Source organism: Petaurus breviceps, unplaced genomic scaffold (genome assembly GCF_028583685.1).
Source record: "Petaurus breviceps papuanus isolate PSGF00001 unplaced genomic scaffold, PetGlider_PUasm1.0 171, whole genome shotgun sequence".
Taxonomy (NCBI): Eukaryota; Metazoa; Chordata; class Mammalia; order Diprotodontia; family Petauridae; genus Petaurus; species Petaurus breviceps.
The window spans coordinates 7,068,312-7,087,614 of NW_027185754.1; the positions used below are offsets into that span (position 1 = coordinate 7,068,312).

Here is a 19,303-nt window from a genome sequence, read left to right on the forward strand (position 1 = left end):
AGCCACAATTATCATTTTTCCATGTAGGAATGTAAATAGTTCAATTTTAATAAGTTCCTTATGATTTCTTTTCCCTGTTTACCTTCTCATGCTTCTCTTGCTTCTTGTATCTGAATGTCAAATTTTCTATTCTACTCTGGTTTGTTCATCAAGAATGCTTGAAAGTACTCTATTCCACTGAATGACCATATTTTCCCCTGAAACATGATACTCAGTTTTGCTGGGTAGGTGATTCTTGGTTTTAATTCCAGCTCCTTTGCCTTCTGGAATATCATATTCCAAGCCCTTCGATCTCCCTCAGTGTAGAAGCTGCCAGATCCTGTGTTATTCTGATTGTGTTTCCACAATATTGAAACTGTTTCTTCCAGGCTGCTTGTAATATTTTCTCCTTGATCTGGGAACTCTGGAACCTGGCTATAATATTCCTAGGAGTTTTCTTTTTGGGATCTTTTACAGGAGGTGATCAGTGGATTCTTTCAACCTCTGTTTTGCCCTCTGTTTCTAAAACATCAGGGCAGTTTTCCTTGAGAATTTCTTAAAGGATGATTTCTAGGTTCTTTTTTTGATCATGGCTTCAGGCGGTCCAATAATTTTCAAATGATCTCTCCTGGATCTATTTTCCAGGTCAGTGGTTTTTCCAATGAGATATTTCATATTGCCTTCTATTTTTTCATTTGTTTGGATCTGTTTAATAGTGTTTAATAATCTTGATTTTTCATAAAGTCACTAGTTTCCATTTGCTCCAATCTAATTCTGAAGGAATGATTCTTTTCAGTGAGCTTTTGAGATTCTTTTTCCATCTGGCAAATTTGGCTTTTTATGGCATTCTCCTCATTGCCTTTTTGAGCCTCTTTTGCCATCTGGGTTAGTCTATTTTTTTTTTTTCTTTTTGGAGGGCAGTTGGGATTAAGTGACTTGCCCAAGGTCACACAGCTAGGTGTGTGTGTGTGTGTGTGTGTGTGTGTGTGTGTGTGTGTGTGTTAAGTGTCTGAGGCCAGATCCAAACCCAGGTCCTCCTGACTCCAGGGCCAGTGTTCTATTCACTGCTCCACCTAGCTGCCCCTGGGTTAGTCTATTTTTTAAGGTGTTATTTTCTTCAGTCAGGTTGTTGACTCTCATTTCATAATTTTTTTGCATCATTCTCATTTCTCTTCCCAATTTTTCCTCTACTTCTCTTATTTGTTTTTCAAAATCCTTTTTAAGCTCCTTTATGGCCTGTAACCAGCTCATATTTTTCTTGGAAGCTTTTGGTGCAGGAGTTCTGACTTTGCTGTCTTCCTCCTGCTCCATGATTTTGATCCTTTTTGTCCCCAAAATAGGAGTCTAATGTCAGATTCCTCTGTTTGCTTTGCTCCCTTTGCTTGCTCATGTTGCCACTCAATTACTTGACTTTTGTGCCTTTTGCCACAGTAGAACTCTGCTACCAGGAATGGGAGCTTTATCCCAAATGCTGGGGTTTTCTCAGCTGCCAGAACTATTAATTGGGTGCCTTCTCTGAAGCCTCCACATGCTCTGGCAAACTGGATCATGCACCCTAAGACCTCCACCCTAGACAGCAATCCAGATCCAAGCAGGTTAAAGCAAGAGTGATTACTCCTCAGACTGGTCACTTGGTCCCTCTACAATCTGCAGGCCTGGGGCTCTGAAGCAGCCACGCAGTGGGCAGCTTCACACCCATGGACCCTCAATTGCTTCTCGCCCCAGGGCAAAGGCCAGACCACACTCCCAAATTCCCTGTTCCCACAAAGTCTACACTGGCCTCTCACTTTGTCTTTGGCATCTATGGGTTGATAATTCTGGAAACCACTACAGCTGCTGGTTATATGAAGTCCCTCCAGCCAGCAGCTGGTCAGGCCACCCTGAGGCTAAAACCTCTGGCTTGAGCAGGGCTGGGCTCAGGCTCCCAGGGCGCTGTGCTGGCCACTCCCTGCTGGCCTGCTTGGCTATCTTCAGTGGGAGATTAGCTTCTCTCTGTCATTTTGTGTGTTCTATAGCTCCAAAGTTTGTCTAGAGTCTTTTTTTACATGAATTGGAGGAGGTGGAAGCCAGAGCCATGGGGAAGTCCTGTTTCTACTCTGCCATCTTGACTCTGCCCCCCTCAGAATAATTTAAAGTACATAAAACAAAATATTTAGCATATATATACACATATATTTATACTGAAATAGCTATAAAATATTTTTAAGTTCATGGATTAGGTTAAGACCCCGAGCTCTAAGTTCCGACAAAGTGGGGAAGGACACCCCACAAAGTGGGGGGAAAGGGATTCATTTAAAAATGAAATGGAAATCACACTAGCATCAAAGGACTAATCAACAAGTATTTATTAAGCACCTACTATGTTCCAGGCATTGTGAATTCAAAGGCAAAAATGAAACAACCCCGACCCTCGAGGAACTTACATTCTATCAGGAAAGACAAAATATGTTTGAACAAGTATACACTAGGATGTGTGTGTGTGTGTGTGTGTGTGTGTGTGTGTGTGTGAAATGGGGCGGCTGGGTGGTGCAGTGAGTAATAGTGCTGGCCCTGGAGTCAGGAGGACCCAGGATTGGTTCCAGCCTCAGATACTTAACACCCACACAAAAAAAAAAAACTGGCTATGTAACCTTGAGCAAGTTACTTAACCCCAATTGCTTAAAAAAAAATACAAGGAAATGTTGGAGTATGAAGTGAAGAAGCACTAGAACTAGAACAGGGAGGACAGGAAAGATCCCATCATGTAGGTGGTGGCACTTGAGCTAATCTTTGAAGAAAGCTAAGGATTTAAAGAGGAGGAGATGAGAAGGGAGTGCATTCTAGACACAAAGAATAGCTCATTCAAAGTCACAGAATGAGAGATGGAATGGTTTATGAGAGTAACAGCAAACTGGCCAGTTTTGCTGGACCATACAGTGTATAAAGGAGAATACTATAATAATATTCTGAGGAGCACAAAAAGAGCCCATGACATTAAAAAAAAGTCTAAGAAACACTAGTTAAGGGAGAAAATAATTAATTTGGCTTTTGACATGATAATGAGCTTGATATGGCTACAAGGCATCCAGTTCAAAACATACAAGAAGAGATTCAAGACTGTAGTTCAGAAGGACTGGCTATGTAAGTCTGAGAGTCATCTACATGGAAATGATAATATGACTCATGGGAGATGATGATGTTACTATGAAAGAGAATACAGCTATAAAAGATATGAGGGTCCAAGATAGCCCCTTGGGATTAAACCCATAGTTAGGGAGTGGAACAAGGATGATGATCCAGCAAAGGAGACTGACTGACTCAGACAAGTAAGAGAGAGAGTAGTATGAGAAAGGATGGTTAGCAGTAGCAAATAATGTAGAGAGGTCAAGAAGAATGAAATTGAGAAAATGTCATTGGATTTGGCCTTGAGATCATGCCATATCAATCAACAAGCACCTACTACATACCAGGCATTGTGCTAGACAGTGGGAACACAAGTAGCGACTAAAGCAATCCCCACTCTCAATAAGCTGATATTCTAGAATAAGTAATATAACAAGTTGGATAGAGCTCCTGGTCTGGAGTCAGGAAGACCTGATTTCAAATCTAGCCTCAGACACTTCCTACCTGTGTGACACTGGACAAGTCATTTAACCTTGTCTGCCTCAGGTCCTCATCTGTAAAATGAGTCGGAGAAGGAAGTGGCAAGGCACTTCAGTATCTTTCAAGAAAACCCCAAATGAGGTCATGAATCATAGATTACTGAAATAAACATATGCATATATATATATGCATACATATATGGTTGTTTGTCCTTTGTTTTCAAAGAGGATCAATGACATCATAGGGTTATACCTTGACTTATCTGTGAATTGGATTTAAATGAGGTAGAGTTGCACAAAGTCATCAGTCTCACTCTCTTCCAGTCCTGGAAGTCTAGTGGGCAGAATGACTGGTTATGGCCCAGGATGCCCTGGATGACCTCAGTGCCTTTGATACCTGACCATAGTGCCCCACCGAGCCTGCTTCAGCTACTTTCATGGCTATTGGAACAAATTGTTTTCATCTACCCATTCTGCTGAGAGAAGTCTTCACATGCTTGGGGCAGACATCCCCTAACTCACTGAAAGGTTTGAGGCCTGTCAGTTACCCTCAGCCTGATTTAGTCCATCTGCTGAGATAGTTTTATTGGGTGTGGCCACTACACATACTACAGCTTCTTGGAGCCACAGGTGAGAGTTGGACAACACATAGACACCAGAGGTAGATGAGCAGCCCTGAAGTGAGCTCAGGGAGCCCTCATACCAAAGGTGCTAATCCTCCTAAACACTCCACACATAAGGTATAAAGTTAGTAAACACAAACATAGAGAAAGTAATTAAATATGATGTAGTTTGAGAGAAACTAGCATTTGGGGATCAGGAAAGGCTTCCTGAAAAAGATTATTGAATTCCATCTTAAAAGAGAAGAGGGACGCTATGAGACAGAGTGCATTCTATGCATGTGGGGCAGGCAACACAAAGGCAAGGAGGTAGAAGATGGAGGGTTGTGAATGAGGAACAGAGAGGACAGTCTGGAATGACCAGTCATGGAGGAAGGGGTAAAGCCCAACGAAGCTGGAAAGATGGAATGTCAGGATCAGGTTGTGAAAGGCTTTAAAAGCTGAACTGAGGGATTTCTATTTTATCCTGGTGGTTGGCTGGTTGCTTGTTGTCCTTGGTTCTCAAAGGGGACTAAAATGACATCACTATGTTGGGGTCAAAGTACAATGTGTCCACCTATGGCTGATCACACCAATGTGAGCTTGGAAGGCTCTACCAGGTGGAGCACAAATTGTCCATGTGAACATTTAGAGTGGAGATATCTCTGAATTTGAACATTTCACATTTCTTTTGAACTTCTGTAATTCTGCTTTGCTCATTAAGTACAGTACCTTCTTTGAAGTAGGAATGCCATACTGAACACTCCTATGCCGGTGTCTCCCATGTCTCACAATTGATACCAAAACTCTTCAAAGACACTTTTAGAGTGTCCTCACTTCTTCCCACCTCCATGTGAGTTCTCCGTAAAACAGTCTTTTAGACAAACGTGTCTGGCCTTCAAACAACATAGCCAGATCATTGGAGTTGTTCTCTCTGCAGCAGAGTTTGAATGCTTAGCAGTTCAGCTTGAGAAAGGACCTCAGTGTTTGGCACCTTATCTTGCCAGGTGATCTTCAGAATTTTCCCAAGATGATTCAAATGGAAGTGATTCAGTCTCCTGGCATGGCATTGGTATACTGTCCAGGTTTCACAGGCATACAACAATGAGGTCAGCACAATAGCTCTGTATACTTTCACACTTTCCTTTGGAGCCTCCCAAACACTGAGCTAGTTCTGGCAATGCAACCATCAAATTCATCATCTATGTGTACATCCCTGGAAAGTATATGGCCAAGGTAAATGAACTTATGCACAGCATTCAAAATTTCTCCATTTTATTTTATCCTAGAGATAATAGGAAGCCAATGGAGTTGGCTGAGTGGGAAGTCTCATAGTGAAATCTACGTTCACAAATAATCCCTTTGGCAGCAGTTTTTTTAGGATGGGCTGTAGCAGTGAGAGAGTTGAGGCAAGGACACCACTTAGGAAGCTGTTGAAATTTTCTAGGCAAGAAGTGATGAGAACTTGCTATTAATGAAAAGGTGGTGTTGGATTGGAGAGCTGTTGTGAAAATAAAAATGGCAAGATTCAGCAGTTGATTTTATATATAGTGTAAGAAAGTGAGGAATCAAGCATTATGCCAAGATTATGAACTTTGGACAGGGCAAGGGTTCATATAAGGACTGGTTAAAGAATCCACACATACTTATTCTAGAGAAGACTTGAGAGGGACTGTCTTCAAAAGACCCAAAATGGCTATAACAAGAAATAAGTAGAGAGCAGAACTAGGAGAAACAGGTGAAAGTTTCAGGGCAACATATTCAGGCATAACATAAGGAAACAATTCCCAACAAGTAGAGTTGTCCAAAAGTAGAATGGGTACCTTGACCCTGGAGTCAGGAAGAACTAGGTTTAAATCCTACCTCTCATATTTACTAGCTGCATTAGTATGGGCAAGTGATGAGATCTCTGAGTCTGTTTTCTCATCTGTAAAATAAAGTGGTTGTTTGTATGGTACAGTGGAAATAGCACCAGCTCTAGAGTCAGTCTTAGGCAGAATCAGAGGACGTGAGTTTAAATCCCACCTTAGCCTACCAGGGCCTCCGTTTTCTGGCTTGTGAAATAAAGGAGTTGGACAAGACGGCATCAGAGCCAAGAACTCTTCCAGCTCTGTATCAATGATTTCATGACCTTGCAAAATTAGCGAATCCCCCCCTTCTTCAAGAAGAGTGAGGGTAGTAAAGGGTTTTTAAGCAGATATGACCAAATCAAGACTGTTGGAGAAATTTTTATTCAAGTATGGATTTGATGTGACAATAATAACATTAATATTATGCAAATGTATGCAAAACACGACATCCCTTCTCTCATTCGATCTACACAACCCTGAGGTAGGTATCAATGCCTTCATTTTACAACTGAGCAAACAAACATTCAGAAAGGCTGTAACTTGCCCATAATTTGACAGCAAGTAAATGACTAAGGAAGGATCAGAACCCCAACCTTTTCTGGTTCAAGGTCCAACACTCATTCTAGCAGATGAAATTATTTAGACAGCCTTTAAGATCTCTTCCAACTCTAAAACATTCCCTGGGTGTTCTGAAAAGTACTTTGGATATATTGGGAGGGAGAGGCCTCACATTTTTTTTTTTTGGAGGGCAATTGGGATTAATTGACTTGCCCAAAGTCACACACAGATAGTAAGTGTGTCAAATGTCTGAGGCTGGATTTGAACTCAGGTCCTCCTGACTCCAGGGCCGGTGCTCTATTCACTGCGCCACCTAGTAGCCTGGAGGCCTCACATTCTTAGTACCAAATTTAAAAATTAAAGTATCTCCTTTTTGCAAAGCACTGAGATCAATAAGCTAAGGAGAGACAAACATATAAAACTGATTCTTTCCTTCACAAAGCTTATAGTTTAGTAATGGGTAAAGATCCACAAAGAGATAATGTCAAAAATTTATAATAATGCCTCAAGGTTAAGCAAATTAGTAAAGTGTGGTGAATAGAGGTTTAGCCTTGGAGTCAGGAAAACCTGTTTTAGGTTCTTCCTATAATACATACTGTTTGTGCAAATCTGGGCAAGTTATTATTTAATCTCTTAGCATCCCCAGTTACAGGTCAGTATTAGTAGAGTGAGTTTCTTTATCAGAAATTCCAGTCACCAGTGAAATCAAGTATCTTGATTCCAAAGATGTTTATGTGGTATGCCAAATATATGCTTGCCAAAAAGACTTTTATGGAGAACTCACACAGGGCAAGTACTCACATGATGGTCAGAAAAAGTGATACAAGGACACTCTCAAGGTCTCTCAAGAATTTTGGAATTGATTTGTGATATGGGAAATGCTAGCACAGGACTGCCCAGCATGGCATGCCCTCATCAGAGAGGGTGCTGGGCTCTAAGAGCAAAGCAGGATTGAAGTAACTCAAAGAAAAAAGTGAGATACACAAATTTAGAGAATCCACTCCAAATGTTCACGTGGATTATTTGTGCCCAACATGCAGCAGAACAGTCCAAGTTCATATTAGTCTGATCAGTCACAGCTGGATCCAGTGACTTGACTCTAACACAGTAATATCATTTTGGTCCTCTTTAAGAATAAAGAAAAACCACCACAAATAATATGCACAATATACGCTCAAAGTGGGCACCAAACAAAGTGTTATGCCCTGAGAAGGAAGGCCACTAATGGTCTTCATGGTATTAATGGCTTCATGAATGAAAAAACATGAATGGTGCTTTAAAGGACAGTAGAAATTCAAAAGGCAGAAAGGGAAAAAGGACATTCCAGGCATATGGAAGAGTAGCAGCTGTACTGCCGGGTGTGTTCAGGGGGGAAAGAATAGTCCAGTTTGACTGGATGGGATTAATATGAGAAGTCTCAAAAGGTAGGGTGGCACCAGGCCATCTCCATAACCAGGCCTTTATACCAAAGATGGTTAAAATTTAGCAGGCATTAGGAAAGCAGTGAAATTTCTGAAGAGGAATAAAATGGCAAGAATTACGCTTTTGTTGTTTAGTCGTTCAGTCATGTCTGACTCCTTGTGACATGGATCATAACATGACAGGCCCTTCTATCCTCCTCTATCTCCCACATTCTGCCCAAGGTCAAATCCATTGCTTCCATTACACCATTTATTTAATCTCATCCATCTTCCACCATCTTCTTTTGCCTTTAGTATTTCCCAACATCAGGGTCTTTTATAATGAATCCCATCTTCTCATGTGGCCAAAGTATCTAAGTTCCAACTTCAGTATTTGTTCTCCTAATGAATAGTTTTAATTAATTTCTTTAAGTATTGAATGATTTGATCTCCTTGCTGTCCAAGGGATTTTCAAGTCTTCTCCAACACCACAATTCTAAAGCATCAACTCTGTCATGCTCAGCTTTCCTTACAGACCAATTCTCACAACAATACATTGTTACTGGCAAACCCATCTATGTGGACCTTTGTGGGCAAGGTGTTATTTCTGCTTTTTAGTATGCTGTTCAAGTTGGCCATACCTTTCCTTCCAAGGAGCAAGTGTCTTAATTTCATGGCTGCAGTCATTGTCTGCAGTGATCTTTGAGCCCAGAAATACAAAATTTGACACTGCTTCCAGTGATGGGGCCAATTGTCATGACCCTAGGGTTATTTTAAATTTTATTCAAATCGGCTTTCTTTCACTCTCATTAAGAGGCTTCTTAATTCTTCACTTTCTGTCATCAGAGTGGTATTATCTGTATATCTCAGATTGTTGGTATTTCTCCCAGACACCTTAATTCTGGTTTTTGACTCATCCAGCCTGGACTTTCAAATGTGCATGATGTATGATGCATATAAGTTAAATATAGCCGTGTAGTACTCCTTTTCCAATCTTAAGCCCATCACTTGTTCCATGGTCAGTTCTAGGTGTTACATCTTGACCTACATACAAGTTCCTCAGGAGACAAGTGAGATGATCTGGTACTCCCATCTCTTTGAGGACTTGGCACATCTTGTTGCTGTCAACAGTCAGAGGCTTTAGTGTAGTCAAGGAAACAGAAGTAGATTTTTGGTTTCTGTAACTCCATTGCTTTCTCCATAATCCAGTAAATGTTGGTAACTTGGTCTCCAGTTCCTCTGACTTTTCAAAAACCAGCCTACTATTCTGGTAATTCTCTGTTCACATATTTGAAGCCTAGGTGAAGACTCTTTAGCATAACTTTGCTGATGTATGGAATTAGTACAACTGTTCATTAACTTGAACAAACACTCTTTGGCATTGCTCTTCTTTAGGATTGGAATGTAAATGTTTTCCAATCCAGCAACTGCCAGATTTTCCAAATTTGCTGACATTTTGAGTGTAGCACTTGTTAACAGCATCATCTTTTAGGATTTTTTTTTAAGCAATTGGGGTTAAGTAACTTGCTCAAGGTTACATAGCCAGGTGTTTCTGGGTAGGTGCTAAGTGTCTGAGCCCAGATTCGATCCACATGTCATCCCAACACTGGGGCCGGTGCTCTTACTCGTTGTGCTAACTGGCCGCCCCTGCATCTTTTAGGATTTTAAATAGCTCGGCTGAAGAATGAAATCAAGTAGACCTTAGAAAGCACTGCCAGTAATAAGCCTAGTGGAGGTGACAGAATTCTGGCAAACTGCTTAAGGAAGGTTATTCTGGTTGCTATGAAAAGATGGGACTAGAAAGCAGTGAAAATCAAAGTTTTTAGGAGGCTATGGCAATAATGCAGATAGGTGGTGATAAGGGCAATATCACTTTTTTGCTGTTTAAGGACTTTGCATTGCTGATCTATAAGAAATGTTCAATCATGAACCCAGTCAGTCCATACTGTAGCTTCTCCAACAAACTTGGATCAAAATATGCAGCCACTGAAATTCAACTCTGACCATTTCTAAATGAAACACTTCTTCATAGTCACTGAGATAATTGCCCAAAGTAATGCATGAAGACAGTGAAAAGAAATCCTATGCAAGACACCCATCTCGGGATAGATTTGCCCCTAAAAGCAAAACAAAACTCAAAGCTAACAAATGATGGACAGGTGTCTTCATTATACAGAACGAGATTTTGAAGATTACACTAGCTGCCTCCAGCAACATATCTCTCATTCAAAGCTTAAGAGGCAAAATGAAAAAAATTTAAAAAATCCAAGCCATTTACCTCAAGTCTTAGTACTCCTTCCCCCAAAACTTCTCTTTTAAAGCCTCAGCACAATTTGAAAATTAGTTATTTTGGAAAAGATAAGTTTTACTAATAATTTAAGTCACTACATAAAGAATTGACCAAGCAAAACAGTTGAGTATTCATGAACTTTTGGAATGTAGTTCAGTCCAAATATAAGAAAAAACTATAAAACATCCACTTAAAAGCCTTAGACAAACCTTTAGAACATCTGTTTAAAAGTTTTAGAGCTGGATGTTAATACATTCCCCCATTTCAATGTGTATACACACAATTTGAATTGAATGAATCTTTGCTAATCTAGTCCCCCTCTTCCCCCACCAAGGGACAGATGCTAACCAGAAGAGTTAACAATTGCAATTAGCTCTAACCAAAATGGCTTTTACACAAACCCTCAGTCCCTTTACATTTCATCAAAAACCTCAGAACTCAGCTGAATTTACCAAGCAAGTTGAAGAGTTGCACCCTTCTTCCTATGGATCCAGCTAATAACCCTTGAAGATAACAAATGGCACTTAGACTATAAGCACTTTTACATTTAGAAGTGCTCTCCTTAAACCACTGCCTCCTACACAAACTGGAAAGCATTTTGTTCTATGCAATGTGTAAATTGATGGAATTAGTGGGGAGATGGAAGTGTAAACTGTTGATCATCAGTTTTCCATACTCTCCCTAGCATGGAAGGAAGATTTCAGAATTTCAGCATCACCCAGAGCAGTACTATTAGGCAATACCTAGGCAAGGCCTTTGCAATTCTTCTTCTGTATAAGACATGCCAGCAAGGTCTTCATAAGAACCTATTTTTACACAAAATTATCAAAGTCTCTGAGGCAATCCACCTCTTCTCCAGGCTGAGATGCAAGTCTATATCTTATCTAGATCTTCATATATCCTGAATATTGGGGGTGAAGGTAATGGTATGATTCAACCCCATTGTTTATATTTTATCAAACTGATTTTTAACAGGAGGATGTCCTGTTGCTTATAAATCACAAAACACTACCTGTGGAACTGACTGAGCCCAGAGCTACATTTGGAGGACATAGATACAGGGGATGACAGCACGCACAGGTATGACAGGACTTCTCAAACTCTTCACTTTTGAGGGCAGGTCTGTGTGTGGCCTATGACACTTTAGGTATAGCCTAGAACATTTTCAAATATTTGAGGCAAAAAGGAAAACTTTTGATACTACTACTCCAAAAAATGTAAATTACTCCTCCCTAAGTGAAAGAAAATTCACAAGGACACCCCAATTGAATGTGAATAAGCACAGTGTAGTACTTCCATGTCTACTAATGTCTGGTCCTTAGTGCCTACTAATGTCACTAAGTAAACAAATAATTTCCCATATCTAGTAGATAAAAGTGTTGAACTTGGAATAAAAAACAAACCCTAGGTTCAAATCCTGCCTCAAATTCCTAATAGTTGTGTGACCCTGGGCAAGCTGCTTAACTACTCCCAGTTTCAGTTTTGTCATCTGGAAAATGGAGCTGGTACCCATAGTATTCACCTCATAAAGATGTTGTGAGGATAAAATGAGATCACATATGTAAAGCACTGTGCAAAACTTAAAAGTGGTACCTAATATAGCAATAATTATTATTCTCCTAGTAAAATCACAGTTTAGGGTATACAGTTAATATGGAACAATGCAACTCAGATTTGCACAGATTAATTTTACTTAAATATCAACCTCACTCATCCAAGATAAGCTTAAAGACAAGACAAACTCCTGCCATCCAAACATCATCTAGACAATGATTCAAAAGCAGTATAGGAGACCTTTTAAATGTTGCACTTCATTGGGCCATGAATGTAGAATGAAACAGTATTTTAGGTACAATCTACATAGAGTTTTAAGTGTATGGACATATAAATAGCAGTTATAATAAATATGGTTATAGTTTGACAAGAATGCCATTTTCCTCAGGTATACTCAAATTTGCCAAAGGGACTATCTTAATTCATTTCAAACAGAAGAGGGATGTGGATGATATTCTGGCTAAAACTGAAATATTTATATTCACATTTATAGAAGTGAAACATAACTGAGAACAACCACTGAACATAATTTTCTTCTAGTACCATAGCAGCAACAGCTTATGAAGTTATACCACTTAATACAAATTCCAGTTTTCCCATAATACCCCAAGATGCATCCCCAAAGAAATGAAATATAAGGGAACCATAAAAATTTAATTTTAATGATACAGAAATAGTATATAGTACATTCCTTTCCACAGCAGCACTTCATTCATCTCTAAAAAGTTTAACAAAATTAAGGCTAAATCAGCGCAACCTGATAATAATGGGATATCCAATGATGTTTTTAAAAGAATGTTTTCATAAATAAAGCATATTCTTCAAGCAAAAAAAAAAAAGTTTTAACAAGATACCAAGAATGGAAAGCACACAATAAAGCATGTTTCTTTACACCAAACTAACAATAAAAAACCCCAAAACAATTTGAAAATTACAAATGAAACCAAAAACCCCAACAACATAATGTAAAGGCTTTTAGGAGTTGGACTTATACAGTATTAGGCCATTTTGTATAATAAAGCCAACTGTCACCAGGGACACCTATGTCTCCATGATACTCCTTTGGGGAAAAAAAAAAGTGCTTTAAATATGTGTATGTATGTATGTGTGTGTCTGTGTGTGTGTATATATATATATATCTATATATATATCTATATATATATATCTCTATAGAAGTATGTGTGTATGAATACACACATACATATATAGATACTTATAGATATATATTAAATTCAAGTTAACTATTTATATCAGTGGATCTTTGTTTTCTGAAACTCTGATTGCTGAAGGTTAGGTCTTCAGTCCTGAGTTTCTTTTCCTTACCTCATCCAGGCAAAAAAAAAAAAATTTATGCCTTCAACACCACAAAGCAAAAAAGCATCTCCCTGCTAAAGACAGGAAAACAAGAAATAAAATCCTTTCTCCTCTTCCCAAAGTAATATATGTAGTTTCTGCTCAAGTTTTGTCTAAAAATATTTGCATTCTGGGTCTAGGTTATTTTCTTTTATTATCTTGTTTACAGCCACAAAAACAGGCCTTTAACAAGTCTACTGAATCCTTCCCTTTGCTCACCTGACAGGTGACAATTTTGGAAAGTCTTCACTGGTTCCTATATAACAAAAGGTTTTCCTCTCTCTTTTCCTCAGAATAATATTTATATTTTTTAAAATATCAAGGAAAATATTTATTTTCAGTAACATGATTTACTTTCTGAAATCCTTTGCTCTTAATACACAAGAGTAATATCTATGACTAATGTAAGCCCTTGTTTACATTAAGTGCCTCTCATCACATATGTTTTCAAGAGTTTGTCTGCTATTTTATTAGCAAATGTTGGTTTCTATTCTGTATTTTTTGTCTCAGCTCTGGGAATTTCATCATTTTTATCATCAACAGAAAGGTGTAGATGTTTTGTCAATGTTACCATTCCCTAGAAAAGCATATCCTATTCTATCCAACAAGAAAAAGTAAACTATTACCTCACAGTTTCCATGCATGATTGTACATTTTCACCTAGCAAGTAGCTGATAGTGTGTTGTCTCCAAATTTATATGGTAACTTTTCTCCTTATTTCTTTGGTCTTCAGAAACTATATTTTTCCAGAGACTTCAAATAGTGAGGGAAAAGCCCAGATAACATAACAAAAACTCATCTTAAAATATGAGAAGGGGGCGGCTAGGTGGCGCAGTGAATAGAGCACCAGCCCTGGAGTCAAGAGGACCTGAGTTCAAATCCGGCCTCAGATACTTAACACTTACTAGCCGTGTGACCTTGGGCAAGTCACTTAACCCCAACTGCCCTGCCCTCCCCATGCCAAAAAGCAAAATATATATAGATGGGAAGAAAACTGCATTTGGAAAGATAGTCACAGTAACATTGTTTCCCAATGACCATAAATATCTGAGAGAAAGCTAGTTAAAACAGATGAAATTTATATTTTATGTAGCCTTGCACACAAATCACACAGCTGGTGCTATTGTTAACCCTTAATTATTCACATTAATACCAGGGACCATTAACAAAATAATATAAGACAACCCAATGTCAAAATTGTGGTGTAAAGTTAAGGATAGGGACCATATTTTATATTTCTTCTGAATTCTCCACAGAGCTTAGCACAGAGTTAAGCAAATAATAATAATGGGTACTTAAAACTTATCTGATGATAACCATTAAGACTCAGCTTAAGCCTATTCCATATTACTGAATATCTTGAACAACTTTACCCACCACTATCCAAAAGCACAGAATCATACAGCTAAGCAGAGAGTGTTAAGATAAAGGTGAGTAGAGAGAGCAATGCATGTATATAAGGTATATTCACTTGGATAATAAGATAATTAGATAATAACCTATAAAATGATTTATTTTGAAACTATTACTATGTGATGAAAACAAATGGGGGGGAAGTCAAATAAATTTGGAATAGGAAGTAATGAGAGAATCTACTATTTATATAATTGGCTAACAAATATTTATTAAGTTATTCTTAAGAAATAACTTATAAATATTAGTAAATTCCTTTTTTAACATTTTCTTTCTTTTGAACAGAATACATTTATTTTTTCCCTTTCACCTAGCACGGTATAAAACATTTCTTTATTATGGTGGAAGCTCTTTATTCTGCTGCTACTGGGAGAAAAGATCTTATATGCCCCCTGCATTTTGGTAGACATAATGTAAAACATATTTTGTCCATATCGGTGTGTAATAATGATTATGCCACAGTAGGATTCTCCTGTATTATCTTTTCATGATTACAGAAAAAGTAGTAGGGAAAGAAAGCATTTCCAAGCATTTAAAAAACTTTTTAAAGATTGAAGAATTGAATTTGACATAAAAAAAAAAGAGAGACTAGGGCAGGAAAAGGGGAAAGCTACAATACCATTTAAGACCACATCACCACTGTCCTCTATCTTTACCTTGCCCATTTGACAGTTTAGACACATTGGGTGAAAAAAGAGAAAGGGAAGGAGAAAAATGGAAATCAAAAGAGAGACAAGACGGATACTTCTGGTTGGTTTTTTACTACCTTAAAAAAAATTTCAAGTCATCAAAAAAGAACCAAAGTACTGCTCTCTCTCATTCTCTCTACTACTACTTTTAAGTGCTGTTGACAAAAGAAAACAGTAAATTAAAACACCAGTATAACAAAAATAAATTCTGGCTAAGAAACCTTGTACAGAAAAAATGTACCACAAAATTCAATGGTAAACAATGCAAGCATTAAATCATTAGTTCTTTAAAAACTAACAATCTTTCCTCAAAGGCAGGTTTTCCTCAAGTTAGACATCTTTAAAAAAACTTAAGTAAAGAATTATGTACTAGTTTCCTCTCATTAAATGTCTAACTGGTGTTAAATATCAATAGTTATATCAAAAGATGGATATGAAGTAAAGATAATGAAGACAAAAGATTTTCCAATTTGAATCCTGGACCTATCCTCTAGAGTAAGCAGTATGTTTTATAATTATGTTAATGACTTTAGTTGAAAAAGTATTATATAAATTAAAGAATATGAAATCTGGAAGAGACCTTATAGGTCACCTTATTCCACTTCCTAATTTTGCATATTAAGAAACTGAGGCCACAAGAAGTTATTGACTTGCCTAGAGTCAAATAAATAATAAGAAATCCAGGACTAGAACACAGATCTCCTGAGTCCTGGTACAGTGATCTTTAAAACATATGGCACTTCCTCAAAATATTACTGAACAAATCTTAGCTTGTGAATATAGACTTGCTTTCCAACAATTTGTGATAGTAATTTTTTCTACATTGTTGTAGTTTTTAAAGTTAATTAATATTTTTAAAGGAAGGATGCAATTAAAGAAAAGAAAGTATTAAGCTTTTTTTTAAATTTCACTATTTGTAAAGATTTTAGCTATTTGGGTATTTTTATGATATTAAACATTGATATACAGTCATATGCTATAAGCACACAACCTCTCATCTTTCTGCATGGTTAGGAAGCTAGCCCAGAGACATCAATATTATAAAATAATTTGAGACTACACATTCCACAACAATGAAATTCATATCTATAGATAGAATCTACAACATCCAATTGCAGCATATACACACAATGGATATTAACTAAGAAAACATCAGGCTTTTTTTCTTAGTTTAGTCAGAAGTCAGGATGAAGCCAGTTGACAGCATGATTTCACTGGATACAAAAAGATTCATAAGAAGCATTATCTCAGAAGAAAGTAATCTGAACTTAGTTTCTTAGCTATGGTCCTGGATAGGTAAAATTTTTAGTCCTAGGCATTTAGATTTAAATATACTAAAAGGTTATGGGACCTAATATCTCTTTAGGAAAAATTTACCATATAACTTCATACACCAAATTTAAGTTTTTGGACTACATTTATGTAGGACTGGCTACTAAAAGCTAGTATTTGGTTCAACTTAACACCTGAACACTTTTATAAATTTACTCTTCCCCATTCCACAAAAATGTTTATAAAGAAGTCTGAAAAAATAGATCAGTCAGCTGATAGTTACTACTGTACATGAACAGCTTCATTTGTCAAATATTACTGCCCCAATCCCTCAAGACCATTACATCACAAAAGACATTTTTTTTAAGAAAACAGTTTCACGCACTTAATCATAAAAAAAAGAACAGAAATCAACAATATTGAGGGGAAGGGTAGGTTATTTTCTGACAACAACTGCAGAAACACAAATTCAGAGGATTCCTGACATGCAAAACCTCGAACTAGATAGGAAGGAGTTAACAAAACAAATTCAGCAAAACAACTCTAATAACTGTTGAAATCAAGCCTCTTAATAAAACCAAATTATTTCTTTCTCAAGGCAACCATTAGCTAAAAAGGAAAAATTATTTGATATCCTTGGTCCACTGTAATTCTCCAAGCACAGGATCATGTGTGTTTGTTGATATTCTCAATGGACTAAGGAAGTTTTTAAAACTGTTACAATTCAATTTTTATATCTCCAAAAATATTATATGATCAATGCACTTAACTTAAAGCTTCAGGTTTTAATAACTTCATTAGACTTCTTAAAAAACCAACACAAACATACTTTCTAGAGTGCAAAATGCTTCTTATTTAAATATTCAATAACATAAATGCAATTTGTTTTTCAATGCATTAATCCTTTCTTAAGGATTATCACCACGGAGGCATCCAATGCCGGCAATGGATGCTAATCAGGACAGCCAACATAAGTAAAATGCAACAGTAAAAATTTTCATACAGTGTCTTCTCCTTTCCAGTTGACCATAATTATTTACTTGTACAAACTCATTGTTGGACTCTGATACATGCACATATATGCATCACAAAGAAGTCTTCGTGCACAGCCTTGGATTCTCCTGGAGTCTAGGGAATGCAGTTCTTCTAGAGACATTTTCAAGTACTCCCCAACTTCTGGACATGGGGTAACTTGAGGAATGTTAAAGCCATTCTGACCACCTATGAAAAATAGAAATATTTCTTTTCAGAGCTCATCCAACAAAAGTTCAAGAAACAAAAATGTCTTCAATTCTATGTGCTGCCATGTCAAACAAATCCAACATAAAAGTAAGGTCATTCTTTTTTTTTTTCAAATCTAGTTTTAGGAGGTTCATTTTGAGACCTAAATGAAATTTACTATGTAGAAAATATGATGACACTGCAGATAACTATTGTGCTGTGAATGCTGTCAATTACCAAATCATCACATCAGCTAAGTTCATCAAATGATTTAAAAATAATGGTTCCCATGGATGTTGTCAGAAAAACATGGGAAGACATACATGAACTGATACAAGTAGCAGAATCAGGAGAAAAATTTACACAGTAACAGCAACACTGATAATTATCTATGAAAGACTTAGTAAATGATCAACACAATGACCCACCACAATTCTCAAGGACTCATGATGAAAAATACTCTTTACCTCCAGATGGAGAATTGACTCAAAGTGTAGACTGAAGTATGTTTTTTCCTTTATTTTTCTTGGGTTTTTTTCAGGGGGGTGGAAGAGGGGATGGAACATGGGTAATGCAGAAATATCTTTCACATGGCTTCACAGGTAAAATGGGTATCATTTCTTGACTTCTCAACGCTCTAGTTTTAGGCAACTCACAAAAATAAACTCTGCTGATTGTCAGAGTCCAAGGACAGATTGAAAATGAGGTTACAGATGTTTGTCCTCTCCCTGGTTCATACTACCTTCCAACTCTCAAAATAGGCATTTTACAATCCTATGATTTAGTAAGGATTTACTCTCAGAGATTTGAAAGCAACTGATTTAACTTTTGACAACTCTATGTAGCAAATGAAATCTGTTGCTACCTTAAAGGTGCTCCAATTTCTTAGATCTTTTGGCTTAACAGTGAAAGTGAAATGGAAAAAAATAAGTACAAAGAAAAAGAAAATCTTTGGTTTCTTTCAGGAATAAGTGTAAGCACCCATGGATCTATGAAGCTTTTCCTGACTCCCCCAGCTGCTAGTGTATTCTCTCCTCAAACTACCTGTGAATACTTCTGTATATATTATGCAAATACTTAAGATATGTATATATGGTCTCCCCCATTAAAATGAAAGATCTTCTAGGAGTTACAAAAGTGACTTTCTCACTTTCATCTTTGTACCCCTAGTGTTTATAGCACAGTGCCCCCCAAATAAAGCAGGGGCTTGATAAATGCTTGTTGACTGATCATCTGATTCCAATTAGGAGGAACGGAGGGATTCTATGCATGATCCACATTTCCATAGCATACTCCCAAAGCACTGAAAGGACTACCAGATTAGGACAGACTAAGTAATGTGCATATATAATAATTCTGCTAAATATAAAGTGCTTTCGTTTGTTTTATATACAACTTAGGTAGGCCTGATCTTTAATGGGTGTAGAATAGGAGGGTATGTATGCAGCAGCATGATTTGAAGGACTCTGAGAAAAGCCCTTTAGCCCCTAAATACTCTTCTCTCCTCGCTGTCTTTATCATCATATGTAAAATCCCTATATTTC

The 19,303-nt window shown here is 37.4% G+C and overlaps 1 protein-coding gene across 8 annotated transcripts in view; it reads right to left on the reverse strand.

Moving 5' to 3' along the window:
* Positions 1-12,452: 12,452 nt before the first annotated feature.
* Positions 12,453-19,303, reverse strand: part of CYLD (CYLD lysine 63 deubiquitinase) — a 76,033-nt gene continuing 69,182 nt past the window's right edge. For all 8 annotated transcript variants that reach the window (XM_069082517.1, XM_069082514.1, XM_069082513.1 and 5 more), the window contains one exon: positions 12,453-17,759. In XM_069082517.1, coding sequence (XP_068938618.1) covers positions 17,575-17,759 — 185 coding nt within the window. In that variant the 3' untranslated portion in view covers positions 12,453-17,574. The remainder of the gene's footprint in view (positions 17,760-19,303) is intronic.